At 18.8% G+C, this 24,636-nt stretch overlaps 1 protein-coding gene and 3 pseudogenes across 1 annotated transcript, besides 3 other annotated features; 3 read left to right on the top strand and 1 right to left on the bottom strand.

Moving 5' to 3' along the window:
- Positions 1–1,299: 1,299 nt before the first annotated feature.
- Positions 1,300–2,260, top strand: PmUG01_05014900 (annotated as a pseudogene).
- Positions 1,300–2,260: a sequence feature (fam-l protein, pseudogene).
- A 9,193-nt stretch (positions 2,261–11,453) lies between these two features.
- PmUG01_05014800 lies at positions 11,454–13,873 on the bottom strand (annotated as a pseudogene).
- Positions 11,454–13,873: a sequence feature (STP1 protein, pseudogene).
- Positions 13,874–20,289: 6,416 nt separating this feature from the next.
- On the top strand, positions 20,290–21,257 carry PmUG01_05014700 (annotated as a pseudogene).
- Positions 20,290–21,257: a sequence feature (fam-l protein, pseudogene).
- Positions 21,258–23,743: 2,486 nt separating this feature from the next.
- PmUG01_05014600 (fam-m protein) lies at positions 23,744–24,636 on the top strand (the record flags this gene model as incomplete). The annotated part of the gene is made up of 2 exons (XM_029003345.1): positions 23,744–23,830; positions 23,956–24,636. 2 exons carry the CDS (start codon positions 23,744–23,746, stop codon positions 24,634–24,636), a joined length of 768 nt encoding a protein of 255 aa, XP_028860300.1.

Here is a 24,636-nt window from a genome sequence, read left to right as displayed (position 1 = left end):
TTTTATGAAATTATGTTCATTATAGAAGATAATGTACATATGGGTATAAAAGGGTTTCAGTTTATACATCACATTATAGATGCAATATCATGAAGATATATTGGTATGAATTTTTATTTTTAATAAGAATGTATGTAGAAAATTATTAATATCAAAAATAAAAATAAAATCAATAAACAAAAGTATTCCTGTATTCATTATTTTATTAGAATACTTATGAAATTGTTGATTTTATTATATTTTGTAAAAATTCCTTAGATAACTATGATAAAATATTTATATAACGTAGAAATATAAGCATTTTTACTATTGATGTATTTAAGCAATTATATTATTCTACCAAGATTATAATAATGTTAATACATTTTGTACAGAAATTATTCCTTGCTTTATTCTTTTATTATGTTTCTTATAAGTATATTTAATTAAAAGAAAAAAAAAAGCTTAAGGGATTAAATGTACAAACTTTACATCTTAAAATAATGACATGAATTATATTTAATTAAAAATTATTACTTCAAAAAACGACATAAAATAATTAAAAGTTAACCATTGTTTACCTTTAAATAAATATTTTTTTTTAGATTATATAGTATACTATAAATTTAATTTCATAAATATATTATAGACTATTAAAGAATGCACTTGATTACGTAGTAACTAAAGGATGTGCCATAAATAATACAGCGAAGAAAATGACACATAATATTATTTTCTTTATTTATTATAACTATTATTGTATTGTTATAATAATTAATATTTTATTATCAATAAAATATTTTCCCAAAATATAACGTTTATAAAATTAGAATTATCGATATTAAAATATTATGAAAATTATTTATTATTATTTTAATTTAAAGTATAATATTATATCTATATTATCTATGTTATACTTTCCTTGTAAACTGAATATTTAGAAATAATAGAGAAGATATATATATTTTTTTTTATTTACTTTGAAAATAATAAATGATTTATATAGTTACTTTATTATATTAAATATTAGGTTTATATTTTTGGAATATTTATGAATAAATTCAATTATTTTAATGAAAATTTGTTTTTTAAAAAGAAAAATAGAATAAAAATTCTATAATATATATTTTAGGTTATTTTTTTTTGTTTCTGTTAAAAGGCATTATAATTATATACACTTTATTAAGTTTTTGCGAGAAAATATAATATATGAATAATAGAATTAAGTATATAATTATATTGTGCTTTATAGTTAAAAGAGCACAATGGTATTATTAGTTTTTTCCTTATTCAAAGTTTACAATATTTACGATTCATATAATGGAAAAAAGAATGAAGTTACTATTTTTTATTAAAATGTCTGCATTTATGCTTTTAATTTGGATATGTCATATTTACAATGAAGCGGTATAAAAATATTATTAAAGAAACTTTTTATTATTCGTACTTTTTCCATTTTATTTTTTTTAATGCTGTTTTTTAGCATGATATTATTTGTTCTTTTATATAATAAATATTTGCTTACTGTTCTTAGAGTATGTTTAACATATCTCAGGATGAGAACTATATCAATGATAGAAAATTATGTACAAGAACTTGTCGAGTGCTAACAAAATGTAATCAGAATAGGGATTCAAGTATTGTAGGGATAAAAGAAAATATGCCAAATATTGAACTCAGAGGAAAAAAAGATATATCTAATAATGAAAAGGGAATTTATATAAAGAACAAAAAATCAAATGGGAGTTCATTAAATACGGTTAGAGGAAATAAGCAAAATAGGAAGAATATGTCTTGTATTTTTGAAACAAAGAAATATTCTCGTGTAGAAAAGAAAATATTCAAAGAACTAGATTATATAGATTTTCTTAAAAACAACAGGATAATTAGTGATAGGATTTACCAAAAAATAATATGTAAGAAATTTGCATTACGACTTAGTGTACCTATATTATTGTTCTTGTCATTATTAACAGTATTTCTAGTAGAACTTTTTTATGGTAATGGACTTGTACATGGGTCGTTTAAGTTATTGAACTTAATAATTGGAGAAAAGTGGGGTATAATATAAGAGATGCTTTGCCTTCTAAAGGTTTGGAATGGTTGTTCAAACCTTTTATTAGCGAAATCAAGTAAATCACTATATCCTTTAAACAACATATTTGGATTTATATTATATTTCGTACCTTTCATTATATTAGGTATTACACTTATATCAAGAGTTATTTATTACCATAAAAAAGTAAAAAAATATGAAAAAATTAAGTTCAGATATAGATAATATGAATAATAATGTGCATGTTTTACTTTGTAAAGGAGTATCTAATATGATGTAATGATTGTAATTTATGTCGTTAATAAATAATTATAATCGCTTACATTTTGTAAAGAACTTTATAAAGGTAAGCGTTTTAAAAAAAAAAAATATTTTAAGTGTTTTTATGAATTTAAATGTTTGAATTTTTGTTATTATGTACTGTTTCATTTAACATTAAATTCTGGAATTATATATATATCTTCGTATCTAAGAAGCTTCTTATGAAAAATATATGTTTTCGTGTTAAAATTAATATATAATAGCACAATATATATAATTTTATTGATGTTTGATAATTTATATTTGATTTAAAAATAGTTACTCTCAGTTTTATGTTTTTTTCTAGTCTAAAATGATTCTTGTTTAAGGTTAGAAAATGTTTTATTCGTTTTATGTTAACAATGAATGTTTCTTATTTTGTACTCAATGAAAGTAAGTAAATATATTTTGTTGTATTGATACATATGTATGTACTTTTAATAAAGGAAAAAACTAACTGTATATTCTATAAAAAATTTTTTCTAAGAAATATGTTATAAAACATAATTATTGTGAAAACTTATACAGTATACTTTACCTTTTTATGCATGATATAAAATTGAAGTCATAAATATTTAATAAAATATTAACCTTGTTAATTATGGAATATTTATAAGTGTTTAGTAATTTAAGGACGCTTAATTTTTATAATTAAATAAAAAGATAAATTTATTTAGTATTATGCTTTATTGGGGTATTAATTCAGTCATAATAAATTAATTAAATATATATTTTAATGAAATATTAATAATATATATATTTTTTTCTTTTTTTTATTGGAAAAAGTAATTGTAATAAAGAACTAATATTAATATGTTGTATTAATATTTACTCCAAAAATATTCTCTTTGTTTTGTAATAGTAACAATTATCTACAAATTAATTTTATATATGTACAGGTTATATTACCAATAAGGAAAAAAGAAATAATTATATGTTTTCCATAATTCTCTAAATATACATTGATAATTATTTTTATGTTTGTGGTATTATATAGTTATATATATATTTTTTTTTAAAATAGAGATAACGGATTAATATGGATTTTTTTATATATATAAAATATATATTAGGCACTATAATTATTTTGATGCTAATGATTCTCCTTTTTTTAATATAATAAAAAGTAATAAATATTAATGGACAATAATTGTGCTTTATTCACAGATACATCACTTAGTTATTATATATTTGATGTAATATAAGAGAGATGAATAGATGTTTTGTCATATATCCACAAAATATTTAATTAAAAATGAAATAAATTAATGTTTTGCACACAATGTATATACAATTACCTTAGATTATTACATTTGTTATTAAATTTTTTTTATTGATATATTCAATAAATGACAGTTATATTTAGCATTATTTTTCGTTATATGGTTTTTATTCATTTATAAGCCTATTTCTTGGTAATTGGGTGAATGTATCTATTTTAATTATTTATGCATACGTTTATTATCTATAGGAAAGAAAATAAAAAATGGAAATTTTCGAATTGAAAAATTTATAACAATAATAATAATAAAAGTCTAAATAAAATAAGATTATTATTTTTTTATTTTATATTAGGTATTACAATGTTCTATTAAAAAGATTAATTTTTTGTATATATATATATATTATTTTTAAAAAAAATATGAATAAAAATTACTATTTGTAACGGAAGCAATTTAATTTTACGTAGAGCATTTTTAACTAGGCTTATTATAGATGTTAAAGGTTCCTATATATATTAATTTTGAAAGGGGGAATACGTACATAATAGTTGTAATTTTATATTAGCGTTTGCCTTTATTTGTGTTTTACTTTTTATTTTGTATTTATTTATATGATAAAATTCATGAAATAAAGTATGTATTTATATGAAAATATAAATTTTTTAATATCATTTAAATTGCCTATTTTAGTAAAGTGTTTGAAATATATTTTGGAAAACTTTTAATAAGTCAATGTGTAGTACATTTATCTTTGAAAAAAAGGTAGTCTTACATCCTTAATTGAATATTAAACATATTAGAAGATTATTTATGTATACATAAGAATTATTTTTTAAGGGAAATTTTAAAATCATTTAGAATTATTTTGAGCTATTATACAATAATAATTTCATCTCATTTCAGATAAAAATTATATTTGTGAAAGTCCCTACATAAAGTAATTTTTCTTTTTTTATTAAATTTATATATAAGAGATGGAATTAGGGCACAAATAATTGAGTTCATTAAAATATTTTTATGTACCTAAATAATAATATACGTAATATAATATTATTAATTTCTATAATTACTGTGCACGTATTAGTATCTTGTATCCAAGACATTAAAATACATTTTTTTTATAATATGAAGGAATCGTTGAGAATTATTAATATACCTAATACTTTTATTTTTTTTTGACCGTGGTGCATTAAAACGATTTATATAAATTATATATTAATTTAGTGCTTATTTTAATTTACAAATATATTATATTTTTTTAAAAATATAATACGCGAAGAACTAAAAAAAAAAAAAGAATCATTATTTTGTGAAATATATCAAAAATATAATAAATAATTGAAATATTGAGAAAAAAATAAATAAAATTTTTTTTTTTAAATTCCAAAAAAATATATTTTAGAAGATCAAAAAATATTTATTTTTAGTAATATAGCGTGCATATAGTACTTATATTATTATCAAAATATTACTTAAATAGTTGATTCGTAATTCATATATATTATAATACATAGGTTCTACCCTTATGTACTTTATGTTATAGGCTAATACATATATATAAAATACTAATATCCTCTTTAATATAATACGTAATTTCTAAAATGATGTTTTCTTATTTAACGAAAACTTTATCTAACATGCAATAAATAATACAAGTAATTCTTTTGTAGGAATCTTTTTAATGTTATAATTATAAGAGAGTTTTATTTTATTACATTATATTTTATTATTTGTCTTTAGTATATTAAAAATTTCCTATAATAAAACTATTCCTTTAAAATGCATAGTTTGTTATATTATGAGTTAAACCAAATTTTTAATGATTGTGGTTAAAATATTATCATTATTTTGTATATTCACGTTTTTCTAGATTATATTACTCTTTGTTTAATGGAAAACTTTTTTTTTGTTTTACGTTTAGTAAGAACTTTTGTAATATGTACATTTGCAGCATTTTTATGTAAAATTTAATGAAGATTTTGATATAAATGGTTAAATAAAATTTTACTTTGAAATGTATTTTCATATAAGAACTTTGGTGGTAATAAAATCTACATTTTTGGAAAATGTAAGATATATTTTTACATATTATATATATCTGAAAATAATAATTTATGTAGTGAAAATTATTGTACATATTACACATACTATTTTATTGATAAAATGATAATTTTATCTTTTATAACATTTCATATATTAAATAAAAATTGGTTATTTCTTATATCAATAAAAATATGATAGATAAAATGCATATTCTGTATCCAATTAATTTTATTCTACATTAATATCATATATTATGTGTAACATAAAGAAAAGGATATCGAATATAAGACTTAAGAGAATAAATAAAATAAAAGAAATTACTACAAAAATAGCACAATATTAAGGCTAAGAAGTAAATAATGATAAATGATTTTATGTGCATATGGATCCATAATAAATGAGCTCACAATAATGTTTTCGTTTATAATTTTAAGTATTTTTATGCTATATTTTAATCCAATTTAATATATATTATATAAAAATATTAAAATATATAATTGAACTATATTTTTATTCAGTAAAAATTATTACGAAATTAATTTATATATTTAATTGGAACATCTTGATGTCTAGTGTACTGTTTTTCTAAACAAAATTATCGTAAACTTCATGTAACAAACATTTTTATGTGAATTCACACAATGAATTAACTAGAGAAGACAATTAAAAAGCTTAAGAAAGTAAAATATTTAAAATTTTACTTACATATCGAAATAAAAATTAAGAAATATGTGAAAATACAATAAAAAAGCATAATAAAAGAATTATTAAAAATATAGCTTTGTAAGAACAAATAAAGCAGTCATATATGTGAGGTTTTTTTACATATATAAATAAAAAGAATAAAAAAAACAATGTAAATTTTCTTATATATGTTATGAAATATTAATTATATAAATAAACAGAATAATTATAAATTAACTGCTTATACTAAGCAATATAACAGCAATAAGTGGAATTTTTTAGAAAAAATTGAAAAGGGTTTAATTCATTTATAACATGTATAATAGGAGTTTTATTAATTCTTAAATACATAAAATTTAATGAGAATTACAATTGCTGCATTCATTTTAATGATTTTCATGAATAATTCTTCAGTGTAAATCTAAGGAGAGTTCAAAATTTTTATTATACTAATTCAACTTGTTATGCTTAATCTTATTTAACTAATCAATTTTTCTATTTACATAGTATAATGAAGGATAAAGTGTTAAAAAAAATAATGGAGGAAAAAGTAAATGTAGTAAATACACTGGTAAAGGGATAACTTCAAGCGAAATATTTATTTTTGCTAAACATTCATTAAAATCCTGAAGCTACGTTTTAATATATTGGTTAGATATACCTTCTAATTTAATATTCATTTTATGTTCAATATATTGTAGTTTTAGTACTTCTATTTCATGTTTTGCATCTATATTTTTTAAAAGATTACTTATTATTGTTGATATATTCTTTTCTGTTGATGTGTTTTGTTTGTTTTGATGTGGTTCTTCCTCTAACTTTCCATATCATTTTTCATGGTGGTCATCATCATCATGTAATGAATTATATGATTCTTCATAAATATAATTAACATTTTCTTTTAAATACGTTTGCATATGTTTGTGATTTACTTATATTTTCCCGTGTAATAATCTTCTTTCTCATATTTCTAATGTATTATTTAGGTTTATTTTCTTAATAGATGCATTACCAAAGATAATTATCTAAAAATCATTGTAAATATTTAAAAGAATATCCATTTTTCTGTGTAAATAAAGTTTTAGTTTAAAAATAAAAATGTAAAATTACAAAAATTGTATATAAATTATCGTATATAATGATTATTCAACCTCATCAGAAAATTGGTATATCCATATTAAAGGGCAAATAAAAAAAATTTAATAAATAAGAAGAAATTATTTGTTTGTACCATAACATCGAATTTATTTTGAGATAAGAAATCTTTTTTGATATTATAATATTTATTAATATAATTTTTTCAATAATATTGAACAGAAGATATGTTATAATTTTTCTTTATTATTTCCTATTATTTTTAAATTTTAGATCATAAAGCTTTTTTTAATTATCGATATTTATAACATTTATCCGAAAGTAAAAGAAGAAACAATGTATTAAATAAAAGTATTTTACTAAAATATCTATGTGCTTGTGTTATTAATTAAAATAATAAAAATATAATAGTACTTTAACAAACAGTAAAAAATATATAATTATATAATTACTGCAATTACACTTTTTAAAAAAATTAATTTCAAAAAATTTATTTATATTTATATAACTTATGCATACTGATAATCTGTTTTGTTAATTTGATTTTCAAAATGGCTCAGATGTAGTAAAATTAAAGAACAAAATATACATAAGTTCGCTTTTGGAATTATATCTATTTAAATTTATGTACTACTATTAAAATAAGGAAAAATATTTTGAAACCAGCTAGAGTATTACGTAGCAAAAAAAAAAAAAAATTTCTAAATAATTTAAAATAAGCTCAAATTGGAACACCAAAAATTATATATAATAACAATGGCTTAATAGAATTTAATTAACATGCAGTTTACACAATGTTAGCGATTTATATATTTTATGCAAAAATTCTTAATAAGCTGCTAACGATAAAATATATGCAATTTATGTGTGGTTATCTTATTGTTATATAATATGGGATACATTAAAGTTTAATTTTTTTAAAAGATATAAAACATAATTTTTTTATGCAATAGTGACATTTATAGAATTTAATATTAATTCAAAAATTTTAATGATACAGAAGTTCTAGAAAAGATAATAAAAATAAATATTTGAACAAGTACAAATTTTTTTTTATGTTTTTGCAATTAAAATAAGAAAATACAATAAAAAAGAAAAAAAAATTAATAAGAAATAATAATTCTATATATGATAAAAATGTTATATTTAATTATATGTATGCAATTAATGGACACCTTAAGTATGGTTTAATGTGCATATATTAGTAATTTAATGTTATAAGAAAATCTATATAACAAGATAGAAAAATGGTTTTACTAAGATATAATAGTTTAACGAAATATAAATTATGAACGAAAACGAATGAATTATCATTATGAATAATAAAGAAATAATTAGTTAAATTTATATAATGCATGCTATTTTTATAATAAAATATTGAAGTGCTATTATATTATTTCTTCTTATCATTCATATACACTATAATATTGCTATATAACTAAATCAATATAAATATATTTCTTCTTTATAAAATATTTCTGATATATATAAAATCATTACTGAATCGTTTAAAATTTCTTCATATATATTTTTTTATTATATAGTATGCGTATTTTACTTAGTGTATTTTATGTTATTCATTTATATATATATATATATATATATTAGTAAAAAATTTTTGCTTTATGGTAAATATATAATGAAATATGACGACGTATATCTAAGAATTTAATCGAAGTACTATTTATGAGTGAAACTAAGTAATAAATTCCTTAATGATATTTCTACTTAAAAATTTATGAATTTTTTCAAATTTCTATATAAGTGACCAGTGTATTTATATATGAATAAAGAGATTTATTTTTTAAAAACCATAAAATTGATTAATTTGAAAATTATTTCTATTGATATATCCTAACGATAATTTTGTTCATTATGTAAAATTTATTTATGGCTATGTATATTATGTATTAGTATTTTACAGAGCAATTCTCTAATATTAAATAAAAACCCCTAACATATCTCGTATTAGAGGGCTCTTAGCTTGGAACTCATTTAACATATCATCAATGTGAATAATACAAAGCTTACGTAAGTATCATTATTCGTAAATTAAAAATATAAAATAAGAATTATTATATTAAATAGCTTAAACAAAATGATTTACATTAATTAACATTTCCATTAGTTATACATTTTTAACATAATAATAAGTAAGTAATTAGTAATTGATGCATCTAAACTGAATGTGGTAATAATATATATGGAGTGATTTAATATATATATATATATATATATATAACAGAATAACATTAATGTATGTTAAATATAATTACCCATGAGTTTTTGAGATGAGTGCATAAGCAAAGATTTTATTTTAAAGAATTCCTATATAACATAATATGATATTTTAAAATTAATATTAACTTGAAATATGTAATGTCTACAGTTTGTTACTTCTTGAACTATGTCAGATAGGTACATATACATTACTTTTTTTTAAAAAATATAATTAGTATAAATTTAAAATTATATGTAGTGCTATATTTATTAGAAATATGTTATAAGCATAGTGAAATTTGGGAATGTTGTTGCTACAAGTAAATAAAAAATGATTAATTAATTAAATATATACATTAATTAAGAGAAAAAAAATTAGTTGAATAACAATAATGTACTTTAATTTTTGATTGAAATTATAATATATTGTTTTGTTTTTGAATTAGTTAATATTATATTTGAGGGAAATTACATTTATGTTTTTTAAATTTTCTACATAATAATAATATTTATTTATAAAAAGTAAATTATGCATATTTTTTCTATTTTCCCAGGAAATTATATTATAAAACACGAAGAAACAAAATTTTATAAAAAAAGAGGAAAAACCTTAATAATTAGGTTCTATAATTTTAAAAATAATTTATATGTAAATTGAAAATAAGTACTAAAATGAGAATCGATATAACTTTTATTTACTTCTTAATTTCTAAATTCTTAACTAGTTTATAACTGTATTACAGAAAAATAAAAAATAAGATATTATATATGATTAATTATTTTATATGTCTCATATTTACTTTTATGAATAAATAAAAAATTATATATATATAAATGAATTTACAAGTTTATATTTTTGCCTATTAAAGCTATTTAATTTTTTATAATTTCCTCTTATAATTAATTTAACAATAACGATAATATTTTCTAAATAATCAAAAATATTTTTTAATTTTCATTTTAGATGAAATATATAGATATAGATAACAACATATCTTATGTGTAAGACACAAAGAAAAAAGGGGCATATGTCATAACTATTTTTTTTTTTTTTTTTATAAATCTGATATATCACATATAAGGCATATAATATAATTTATAAGTTATATGTACCGTATAACTTAGTCATAAGATTATTTATAATTTTTATATTATACTCATACGTATCATTAATGAAAGAACAAATATATTTATTTGCTAAATTATGTATTCGTTCAATAACAAATTTATTAATCCTTATATTTGACTATGCACATAATAATGTACTACTCAATATAACAAATTAATTTATATCTTAATATGGAAATAAAATAATATATCAAGAATTTAATAATTTTCTATTCCATGGTGCATTAAAAATGTGCTTATTAATAATCATAGAAAAATTTAATTACACTTATGTAAAATATAATATCACTATTAAATTATAAAATTTCAATAATATATTACATAAAAGTTGCTTAAACAAATTAATTATTTAAGAAAAACAAAAAACAAATTAACGAATGATTTATTAATATATATATACGTAATTAAAGGTATTATTATTTAGGGTACTAATTTTCTCATTAGTATATTCCTATTTTTATTGAATTAAGGATTTATAAAAAATTTTTATTGATATTCTAAAAAAAAAAAAATATTTTATATATATCTGGAATATTTATTACATAAGTTTATTTCACATTTCTAGTTTAATTCTTATATTTCTCTTTTATGTTATGATTTACTTCACATTATTCTCATGTTTTATTCTTTTCCTATACCAGAATATTTATTATATATGTTTCACTATAATCACATGAAATGGCCTTTATATCGTTAGAATATATTTTGAATGTGTCCTTAATATTTATAGGATGTATTTTTGAGTTAATTAACCATATTTTTCTTCTTTATTCTCGTTAAGTATGGTATTTGCATATGCATTCTCTTCTTTTATCCATTCTTATATCTCTTGTCTAAAAGAATTTTCACCTTTATAATCTCATATTTCCTTATTTTTAGTAACTTGTAATACGGAATTGTATATATGAATTGTGTTTTCTGTAATATATGGTTTACTATATGAATTTTCTTTTTTTTTCTATTCATTTATGGAACTTTCCAAATATGATTCACTATTTTTTATATATTTCTCTTTCTTATATTCCTCTAGGATTATCATAAATTTTAGTACAGTCATTTTTGGTAGTAATTTTTTTTTATATATTTATGTAATTCTTCATAATTTTCTTCGTTCACCAATTCTTCTATATTTATTAATGAAAAGTTATTTTGATTTTCTTTATTTTCCTATGTATCTGAAATGTTTTTTAATTCATCAATCTGTCGGTTAAAACAATCCTCTTGCAGATATTGTTCTATAATCATACGCTTTTTTGATATCCACTGTCTCTATATATCTTTATATCTTTCTAAAAATGGAGTATTTAGAATTTCATTCGAAATATTATTTTTTAATTGTTCATTTTTTTTTATGAAAGCTTGTTCTTTTTTCCATTCATTTTTCATATTATTAAACCAATTTACTTATTTCCTTTTATCAAGAATATTTCTAGAACTTTCTATACATTTGTTGCATAAGAACTTTTGTTTCTGAATATCATTACTACTTTTAATATTTTCCATTATTAGTTCATCATTTTTTAAATTATTATTTATCTTATATTTTTCTTTTGTGAACTCTTCAAGACATATATATAAAAGTCCACTTTTCTTTAATTCTCATTCTTCATTTTTCAATTTTTCGCGTACTTCCATATGTACTTCTATTACAGTTTTAGGCGTATCGTTTTTATTTTTGACAACTTTACATTTTTTCTCATGTCTTTTTCAAGTATTTTTATTTTTTTTATGATTTCTGTATAATCAAATATTTGTTTTTCTAAATAATTATGTGTTAAAATTTTACTTTTTATGTAAAAATGTGAGAATATTAATATTAGAAGTAATTTCAAATGTCTTCTTTTTATCTTTTCTTATTTTTTTTTATGAGTCTTATTAAAGAGTATAAAAATATCAAAAAAAATATAATTATAATATAAAATATTGAAATGATTAAATTTTTATCAAAATTTTCATATTTATATTTCATTTTACTTTAATAAAAATGGAAAAAGCAATAACTATAGGAAATATTATTATAAATGATGATTTGAATGTGTAGTGCGTGCTTACTTATGGATTTGTAATTGTATTTTAAATATTCATATAATATATTGTTATTTAAAATATACAAATTTATGTTACATTAATATTGACTGAAACTTCAGTAGATTCAAGAGAACCAGGGAATTGATATCATTAAATGATTTTTTAGAAGATGAAGGAAAGGTTTTATTATGTGTTATTTATGGGAATTTATTATAGTCACCGGATGATGTACTATGAAATACTATACGTAGATCTACAGTTTCAGCTTTAGGAAGTTCTAATGTTTTATATTGAGTAGAATATGTACCTTTAGAGTCATTATATGAAGCTCCTGTTTTTTGATCTTGAGGTTTCGGTAGCATTTTGGATTGAAGTAATATTTCAGGTTCCGGGGGTAACTGGGGTTGTGGTTGACGTGAAGATGGAGATTGCTCTTTAACTGAAAAATCAACTTCAGATTTAGTTGGAGATTGAGCATTATTTTTCCTTGGTATTATTTATGAAAGTTTATCAATTTCTTCGAGATTAGAATCAGGAAGTACGACTTGATTTGTTCCTATACATTCAGGAGTTTTGTTGAATGTTTCAGGACTGAATACGTTGCAATTGCGTAATGTTGGAAATAATATTTTGTTTTTTTTATTTTTGTAATTTTCATTAATGAAGCTTCTAAGTTCATTAAAATTGTTTTTTCTATTGTTGAACCGCTCTTTATAAGCTCTGAATTTACTTATGCAGTAAGAATTATCTTTACATTTATATGAATTATTAACTTCGCCGTGATAGTTCTCTAGAACTTGCATAAATTGTTTTTTTCTAAACAGAAATCTTCTGTATCATGTGCTAACTTTAAATAAATTTTATTTTTCTCCACTAAAATCATTAGGTACGTGCCATGTTGAGTAAGCATGTCATAATGAAGTTCGAACCAGTTCTTTAGTAATGGTAGCCATATTTATTTGTATGTATATTGTGGATATTCGTGCTTTTTCTCAATTAGGTAATAATCCAATTTTAAACATTCTCTGCTAAAGGTGCATTTTTCTGTCTCTGTATTTAAGGAGTTAATTTTAGGCAAAATATATTCTTTAATCTTTATAAATTCTATTTTGGTCATATATTGTCCCGCATCAAATGCTAGCCCACTGTAGTTCTAGTTTGAAAAGAATTATTATAAATATTTCAGGAATTAATTTTTATTTTAATAGTATTTCACTTTTTTTACAAGAAATAAACAGTTAATGTATAAATTAAGTAATATTTAAAAACAATAAAATTTACTCCTCCTATAATGGTTCTACACTATTTCGATAGCGGTTACAATTAAACATCTGAATGAAAAATACAAATTTATAATTTCTTGTTTTTCAGTATTTTAATTTTAAATGAATATATACAAATTAATAGATATTATATAGTTATTAAGTACAAAAAACTTTATGTGTGAACTATAAAATGAGTAAATATATTACTATTTATTTTATGTATTTATTATATTTTTTTACCTTAAATAAATATATTAAAACTTGAGATATATATTAATATTTTGATAATAAACCACTGTCATGCGTATATTCATATGCTTAATTTATATTTCGTATATAATTTAAAAGTCAACTACATAACAACATGAAATTGCATATAAGTAAAACTAATAAGTAACATAAGAGTTATTGTGTAATATTATCGTTAATAAATGTAATGCCCCTTTTTTTATTTTTTACTTTTTTTATTAGTTCGGACAAATATATGCATAAAAGTTCTTATATTAATATTATTAAAACTTTTTTATCCTTTGTTTTTTGAAAATATATAATCTATATAAGAATCATTACTAGTATTTGTAGTACGTTTCTCTTTTGTTATATTTCGTTATTTATTTTTTGTATAAACAATTATAATATTATAATTATTTAGTTTTTAGTTTTTTATATTTTCTATGTTGTAGCTATATGTGAGAATTATTAATATAGAAATTATGCTAAAATATTGGTATCGTTATGGAAAGTACATAAAACTAAAATGTTCTTAAGACAATTAATATCATATATACATAAATTAAGTAAAAGTTAATTATTTGTGGTATATATTATACCATTGATTAGTTTTTAAATTGTATAATTTATTATATATTTATATGTCTATATATACCTATTATTACTTTTGGATATTAATTTTATTTTTGGAAAACTTAAACATATTTTTAGTTATAATAATGAATTCAAATAAATTTGAATACTTAATGAAAATAAGAAAAATTTTTAGGTTATACTTTTAGCAAAATTAATTAAATTATATAATTAAAAAAAAAGTAGTATAAATTGTAATTTTCAAAAAATATTAATAATATTATAATTCGTTGTTAATTGAGTAATACACTACATTAATTAATATAAAAAATATTGAAGCCATATAATAATTTCCTTGTAATTATTCATAGATATATTCTGACAAACAGTTTAAAAATATGTAATTTATTTTTTGGTTTTTCTTCGAATTTTCTAATTACATGAAATATCGGCGTTACACTGTCAATAAATATTTATTTAGCATGAAAAATAAAAACGTTCAAGTATTATTTTATAATGATTTTTAAGATATAAATTTGTAAATGAAATTACAGAAAATTTTTAAATTAATATCAGCAAAGCTTGTTCTATTAGAATATAAATATATTACATGTAATATTAATGCTTCATTTGAACCAAGTACATATGTGGTAGAAAATAGTGAGCGAGGATAAATATATGTATATATATATATTAATTGTTAATGAAAATTTGTACACATTTACTGGAAATAAATGTTTAATTTACTATATAGTTATGTTTTATTAATCTATTTTTTTAAGGAAATAATGGTTTTATTTATTATTAGTTTGTTAATTTTGTTTTACACAATTTTTTTTTTTTTAATCTCTTACGTAGTATCCCATTTTATTTTAAAATATTTTTCCCAATAACTATTTGTACTGGAATAAATATAAAAATAGTTTTTGCTGTTTTAAAATATTATAAACTAAAAAACTGTTATACTTAAATATATTATATATATAGAAAAAATAATATATTTTGATTTTTTAGTAATGGGGGAATATATCGCGATAGAAAGAGAAATATGAATTTCTGAAATATATGAAAGTATAATGAAAAAAAAGAATAAAATTATTTTTCAGATATTTATATAACAATATTTATAATTTTTTTCTTTTTTTTTTTCTATTTCGTAATTATATGATAATTTTTTTTATCTTTGATGATGTATTTTTCATTATTTTGTTTTTGAATATGATTAAAATTATTGTATTATATTGATGATAATATATTGCATTTAATTAAAAGTAATGCAGTATTTATTAAAGTTCCCATAAATTACTGAATACTTTTTTTATAGTAACATGAGTAATTCATTTATTTATTTAAAAAATAATATTTGAAATTAAAATAGTTAAGTTGCTAATATATATTTTAAATATCAAATTGAATAAGAGAATTGAAGTATACATACATAGCACAGCTTACATCACACAGTATACATAAAATTATTCTTATTTAATATTATTTAGTTACTTGAAGTAACATATTATCGTTTTTTCTTACTTGATATGACAAAATGCACAATTGAATAACTGTATTATATATGATTACAAAAATGTATATGGGCATTTTAATATATCTTTTATATCATTTCATACTAGAGTTTAGATTTTTAGATATATTGTGATATTAGTATCAGTATTAAAGAATAATATATATGAAGTATATTAGATAAAAGTTCATTTTATTATAAGTATATTTAATATTTCTTACATATTTTTAGTTATACATATAAATAAGCAGAAACATAATATTATACATGGAACATTTTTATATATATGATATCACTGTTATATTTTAATTAATATCTTTTAATAGAAATGGATAACATATTTTCGTTCAATATGTAATTTACTTAATATCAAATTCAGCAATAGAATGGACCTTTCAAAACTTGAATACTATAATTTATTACATACATAGCGATATTGTTATCCGAGTATCAAAAATATTTTCCATATAATAATCCTACATTGATGTACAGCTATTCTAACTATTACGAATATTTAGTTAATTTAAATATAAATATATATATGGATTACTACTTTTGTTAACACTACTCTTATTAAATTATTAAATTGTCTTTTTTTTTATATATACAGCTATATATATTACATGGATGGATTGTTTATTACAAATTTTATGCATGTAAATTACATCGTTGTTGTTTAGTTACATAACTATTAGTTATCCAATTAAAGTTATCACTTTTTATATTTTGTCCGTCTCAATAACTTATTTTTCATAAAATGTATATCTTTAAATTTAGTTTATATATTTTTCTATATATTGTTGAACTTGTTCATATATTGATCATTATAATTGAACTTTTTTTAGTTTTTTTAAGATCATATTCGCTTATATACTATTACATATAAAATATTATCATTAAGAAAATTTTTTACGATACCTTTTTTTTTTGGTATTTTTAAAAATACAATTTTTTAACTTATATAAAACTTTATTTAATAAGAACAAAAATATCTATTAATGAATAATTATAAATTATATTTTTGTTCAGCATGATATGATATATTTTAATTGGAGCAACTAGAATATATCTGATCACTTTCAGAAACTTTTTTGGTTTTTTTTTTTTTTGATCTACTAAATATTTCAACATACCTTTAATTTTTCTTATTAAAAAAAACAGCACTCTCATAATGGAGTAAAGTAATAATAAAAATATTACATGTATTCCTGTAGAATTGTTACACAACTGCAATTTGTTATAGTAGTATATTACGTGGGTTGTACAAGAATATTCTCTTTTTAATGTAGAATAACTTATATTATTAGAAGAGGGAAAATATATGAAAAACATTGCAATAAATCCTGATGTAATTGTTGGAAATTAACATATAAATTCGAAGAGAGTAACATAAAAAAGAGTTTTTTCTGGTGAGTATAATTATACAAATGTCGACATTGCAGGGAATGGAAATTAGTGATATTTTTTATATTCATGTACATTATTGAAGAAATTTAAGAACGATTTACTTCTGAATAATGTCACATGATTATTGAGATTAGAATAATTATTTTTACACTTTTACAATATTTACAGTATTCAGTGGAATTTTGTACAACACATTTATATATATATATGTATTATATAATCAACTATATACTTCAGAAGAGATAAGAAGACTTTTTGATTTATGTTAAATATTGGAACCTTTTAGATATAGTAAAATATATAATTCTTATGCATAATTGTAAAACAATTTTTCTTTGTAGAAGAAAAAAATATATAGGTTTCCCTAAATAAATCATAAATTTAATCAGGTGAGCAATATATTACTTTCATTAGAAATTAAATATTAAAATGAATAATTTATTTTTTGTTATATATGGTAATTTATAGATTATATAATTATGAAAATAATATTTTGAAAATTGAATTATAATATTACTTCACATTTATTTTATTTGTATTCAATAAATATTAATAATATAATATATTAAATATAAAGATGGAAAAATATGTAAATTTTGTGAACTATATTTAGATATCTATTTATAAAACAGCACAAATGTCTTGCAGTATGTATAATTAATATGAATAATATTAAATATTTTATTAGGAAATTAAACCATTTGTATATAATTTCTTAATTTAGGAAAAATATTAATTATTTAGGTAAGTAACTTTATATTTTTTGAAAAGATATCTCATAAAAATGTTTAAAAAAATGAGTGTTTCCAAAAATGGAAAGGTTTATTTATATATAAATGTTTATAAGCATTTTGTTACATTGTGAACTCATCACACATAATTTATTAAATAAATTATAAGTGGATTATTATAAATTTTTTAAATGAATTAACATATATTTTAGAAGGAAAAGATAATTGACAACGCATCAATGACTTTATTAAATTGTGCAATAACATAAAAGGAACTAAATTAAAAACTTCATAAACAATGTCACTAGAAATATATGTATATATATATTATAGCAATAGAAATGTAATAATGAACATTTTTTTATATTTATATTTTTTTGTTTTTGTAATTTAAAATTATATTTTAAACTTAACATTTTTTTTCTATTTTTTAATTTTTTAATTATTCCCTTGGAAGCATATGCTTTTAGAAACAATAATATAAAGTTATATATTTAGATTGTTACAATAATCTTTTGTTTTTATATATTATTTTTATAACTGTACCTCTTGTCTCTACATTGAATGAGAAACAGAAATGTAGGAAAATAATGTATCTTTGCTGTTAAAAATGCTTTTAATAAACTATTATTTCTATATTTTTATCGATTTATTCTCACCTGTAACACTCGTTCCTAACACTATTTATTTTTAAAAGAATAAATAATAAATAATGTTTTAGTTTTAGAATTATAAATAGAAAAATTACCAAGGTAAATGTTTAAGTATATTATATTGTTATACATTATCATTTGTTATGTACATATTATATAATCTAGATTATTTGTAAATTTATTTTATTTAACATATATTCAAATTAATTTAATTACATTCAATATTTATATTCCAATTTTTCTTTAAATCTCTCTTTTTCTTTTCTTTTTTATAAAATTATATTAATAATTCTTGTAAGTATATGTATTTCATTAAGAAAAACAAAATGTAAACTAAGTGATAACATTTTAAAAATTTCTCATTTAAAGATAGTTGTATAAATTAAATTTAATTAAAAATAGTAATTTTCAAAAATTATGTTACAAAAATAATATATTTCTTTTAATTTGCCTTTAAATATATATTTCTTCAATCTTTAGCTAGTATCTTATAAACTTGGTTTTTTAAATATACAATAGACCACATAATATACAAGTTTTAAAATTTACTATAAAACAGAATAATGTATAAAATATTTCCTTTTAAATTATATTTTATATTATTGTATTGTCATAATAATTAAAATTTTATTAGTAATAAAAGATTTTTCCTAAATATAATGTTTCTGAAATTAGAACTGTTAAATGGAAACCTTCGTCATAATTAAGAATTCTTCCCTTTCTATATAGTGCATTGAATTATCTACATTATATATATATTATATTTCAAGTATAATAAATATATTGGAGTATTATGAAAACATATATGCTTTTTTTTATTATTTTATTTTAAAAAGGATTAATAGAAATTTTGTATAATTACTGTATTTTATTAAATAATTTAATAATACATTTTTAATATTCATGAAAGTATTCAAAATATATATTCTAATTAATTTTTTTTTTTTACATATAATATTAAGTAAAATTTTAATAATATATTTTTAAAGTTATTTTTCATTTTCAATTGTGTAAAAAGTACTATACTACTATATATATTATGAAGTTTTTATGAACAATTAAAAAAATAAAAATGGTGTCCTTTATTATTAAAAGAATATTATATTGTTTTTAATTTTTTCCTAATTATATATATTATAATATAAAAAGTCTATATGATGGAACTAAAAAATAAATTGCTCTTTTTTACAAAAATTACTTTGTTTATTTTTTTATACTGGATATACCATTTTAACTATGATGTGGTATGATAATATTAAATGTACTATTATTATGATTTTTATTGTTTTATTTTTAGTAACTCTTTTTTATTATTAATATATATTATTTAAATTTTTAATACATGAATATATACCTTATTTTGTTAGTGTATGTTTAATAAATCAATAGATAGATATCACAGCCTTTGTAAAAATTTAGATAAAAGAACTTATCGATTACTAAAAAAATATAAACAGGATGAAAATTCAAATATTTTAGAAATAAAAGAAGACATACCAAATAATGGTGAGTACGATAAAAAATATACATCTTACAGTGAAAAATGTGACAAGGGGAAATAACGATTATTAAATGAAGCTTTACCTAAGAATGTTAAAGGACATAAAAATGGCATGAAAAATAAATCTTGTAAATTTGTAACAAAAAAATATTCCCATTTAGAAAAATAAATATTCAAAGAAGTTGATTATATAAATTTTATTAAAAGTAACAGGAGAATAAGTGATAGTCTTTACAAAAAAATAATATGTAAAAAATATGGTTTACAAATTGCATTACCTTTATTGATGTTCTTGTTGTTATTAACAGCACTCATAGTAGATATGTCCTTGAGTTTTTCAGGAGGTAAGGGGTTTTTGCAATTTTTAGTGTCAAATGAAGATTTAGAATCGTTGTCATCATATTTTAAGGATTATTTTGATGAATGTCGAAATCGATATTTAATATTATTCAAACTACGTTTGATTCTTCGAAGAATTCATTTGGTCATTTCTTTCATTTTATAATATATGTCTTACCTTTCTTTATGTTAGGTGTCATACTTATATTAGGAGTTGCTTACTGCCACAAAAAAGTAAAAAATTTTGAAAATATTAATTTTAGAAAAAGAAAAACTATATAATAAGGAAAGTAATTTGTTCTTTGTAGATATCTTTAATAAGTGTTATTGTATAAAAAATCTTTATTTGTATATATACTTATTATAAGCATAGCTGCTTATATTTTATAAATATATATAAGTAACACTAGTCTTCTGTAAAAGAACACTAAAAAAGATTCTTTTTTTCTGTGAATTTTAATGTTTTCATATTTCTAAATTTTTATAATAAAGTATTGTTTCTTCTTGGTTAAATATTATGTTCTCACATATGTATTTTTGTATTTAAATAGATTCTTCACGAAAAATATATATATTAAAATGAATGTATAATATTATAATTCATTTATTTTTATTGATGCGTGGTAATTATATTTTTTTATGATAATTGTTTCTTTTCATTCATTCTAGTCTAAAATTATTATTTTTTTCATGTTATTAAGATAATGTATTATTAGTTTAATTTAAGAATAAATGTATGCTGTTTTCTATTTAATGAAACAAAATGAATGTATTTTATTGCATTGATATATATATATATTTTCTTTTTTATGAACGAATAAACTTTATTTATTCTATAATATTAGCTTTATCGGAAATGTTTTTTAAAGCACAATTACTATAGAAGCATTTTTAATATAATTTTCGTTATTTTTTTTATTATATAAATATGAAGTTATTAATATGTAATAAAAAATATTCCTTTTAATCATCATTTATTTATAATTGCTTTGAATGATAGGAATTACATAACTTATAAGTAAATAATATAAATTCATTTATTATTATATTATTTTGATTGAATGTGATGTTGATTCAATTTTGATAAAACAAACTAAATGTATATTATATTAAAAATGTATAAATAATTAAACTACATATATTTTTTTTATTATTTATAATTTTTAAGTATTATTTGAATGTATAAAGTTTAATTACATATGAACACGTAATATCTACGAATCCTTTTTTTTCCTTTTGCATAATTGTAGACATCTAAAAATGTATTATATATAAGTAAAAATCGATATTATCATTATGAGTAATTAAAATAAATATATACATACTACGATACATATATGAGTATGTATTTACTTACATATTTGCGATATTTTCGATCTTTTTCTATAAGCATATTATGTAATAGTATTATGTTAATATATATAAATATAATATAGTTAATTTTGAACATTACCATTTCTTTTATTTTTATAAGGCTAATTTTTTAAAAATAATAAATATAAAAACAAATTAATAATTTGTTTATATATACTTAATAAATATAGCTTTTTATTTCAGGTAAATATCATGTAGTAAGAATTGATTACTGTAATTTTAGTTTAAGTAAAAATTGTATGTAGGATATTAATAATTTTGTGTATTCCCATATTACTGCAAGAAATAACAATATATAGTTATTTATTAATTTATTATTATACTTATATAATTGCTGATATTATTTTATTTTATCAAAATTACTTAGAAATCTAGTGTAAAATAAAATTTTAATGAAAATACAGAAATTTTTATATTTTTGACAAAATTAAACTAATATATTATTGAATTAATAATATTTTTATGTTAATATGTTATGTACAAAACTTCTTTTTTTTTAAAGATATTTCTTCAATATATATATATTTAATTAAAAAGAAGAAAAATTAAAGAAAAAAACATGAAGTCAAATTAAAATTTTCCCATAACAAATAATGTCATATATAATATTTTATTACATTTCGTCATTATTTAATATAATGATAAAGATATAAAAAATCAGCTTTTATTTATGTTTCATATATATATTTATTAATAGTTGTTTGTATATCATTGTATAAATTTTGTTTTTAAAATATATTAAAATCTATAAATGGTGAAAATACATAATTACTAAAAGAATTATGATATCTAATTAATACAGAGTTAGAGTTCTACTAATGATATCTTTATTTATTATTTCTATTTCCGCAATGTTATAATAATTAATATTTTTAACAAAAATTTTTTAGAAAAAAATAATGTTTATAGAATTATATTTTTTTCACAAATAATAATTAAATTCTGATTTTATTCCCTTAATAAAAAAAGAAATTCATTATATATATTCTATACATTCTGTATTCCTTATATATTCAATATTCAGAATTATTATGAAATTATATATATATCTTTAATTTTATTAAGATTTTAATAAAAAAAAAAATTTTAATAGCTAAACTAAAGTAAATAATTAATTTGTAGGTTTTTAATATTTATGAATTAATTCAAAGTATTTTATTTTATTATAAATTAGTTTTTTAAAAATTAAATTAAGCGAAAATTTCCATATTATAATTTTATATTTATTTTTCTTTGTTTCTATTGAATAATAGGTTATTGTTATACAAATTTTATAAAGTTTTTATGATAAAAAATAAAAAATTAAAAAATACTCATAGTATACTTTATTATTTGAAGAATATTATATTATTTTTAATTTTTGCTTTATTGAATATATTATAAATAACGATATAATGAAACAAAAAATTAATTCGCTCCTACTTATTAAAATTGTTGCGTTTATACTTTTAACATGGATATACTGTGTTAATAAGGATATGGTACAATAATGTCATTTAGAGACTTTTGAGTTATTCATACTTTTGTTATTTTATTTTTAATGGTACCATTTTTTATCATTAATTTATTTATTATTTAAATAACAAATATTTACATTTTTTTTTAGAATACGCATAACAAATCTATTAATCAATGCTACAAACTTGGTAGAAAATTAGATACAAGAAATTATCGATTACTAGCAAAATGTAAAAAAAATAAGAATTCAAATATGGTATGGTTAAAAGAAGATATTCCAAATGTTGTGGAATACGAAAAAAATGATATGTCAAATAATGAAAAATGGGCTAAAGGAAGAAACGGACAATCTGATAGAAGTATATTAAATAAGGCACAGTACTTCATAGAAGTTGTAGATTATAATAATGGAATGTTTGATGGAAAACATTTCCATTTTGAAAAAAAATGGATTAAAAAAAAAGATTTTGATAATTTTATTGAAAAGAACAAGAGAATTCGAGATATTGCATTAAAAAAAGTAAAATTTAGAAATTACGGGTATGGAGTTGTTATATTTTTTCTTTTTTTACTAGTAGGAATAGGATTACCCTTGTTACAAGGAAAAGGGTGGGTCATATATAATGGTAAAAGTGATCCTGTTAGAGGTTTCCTTTGGATTAAGAACATAGCATCTAAGCTAGGTGGAGCACAACATTATTTTTTTTTAATATCATTTAGCGTACTTATTATTATATTAGCTATCATAATTATTAGAGTTATTACTAAGATTTTAAGAAATAATGAAAAATATAAAAGAATTAAGTATATGAGTGATATGTATGAATAA

This window comes from Plasmodium malariae, assembly GCF_900090045.1.
Source record: "Plasmodium malariae genome assembly, chromosome: 5".
Lineage (NCBI taxonomy): Eukaryota > Apicomplexa > Aconoidasida > Haemosporida > Plasmodiidae > Plasmodium > Plasmodium malariae.
The sequence above is the reverse complement of the archived record's forward strand: the minus strand, read 5'-3'. Positions and strand labels throughout refer to the sequence as shown.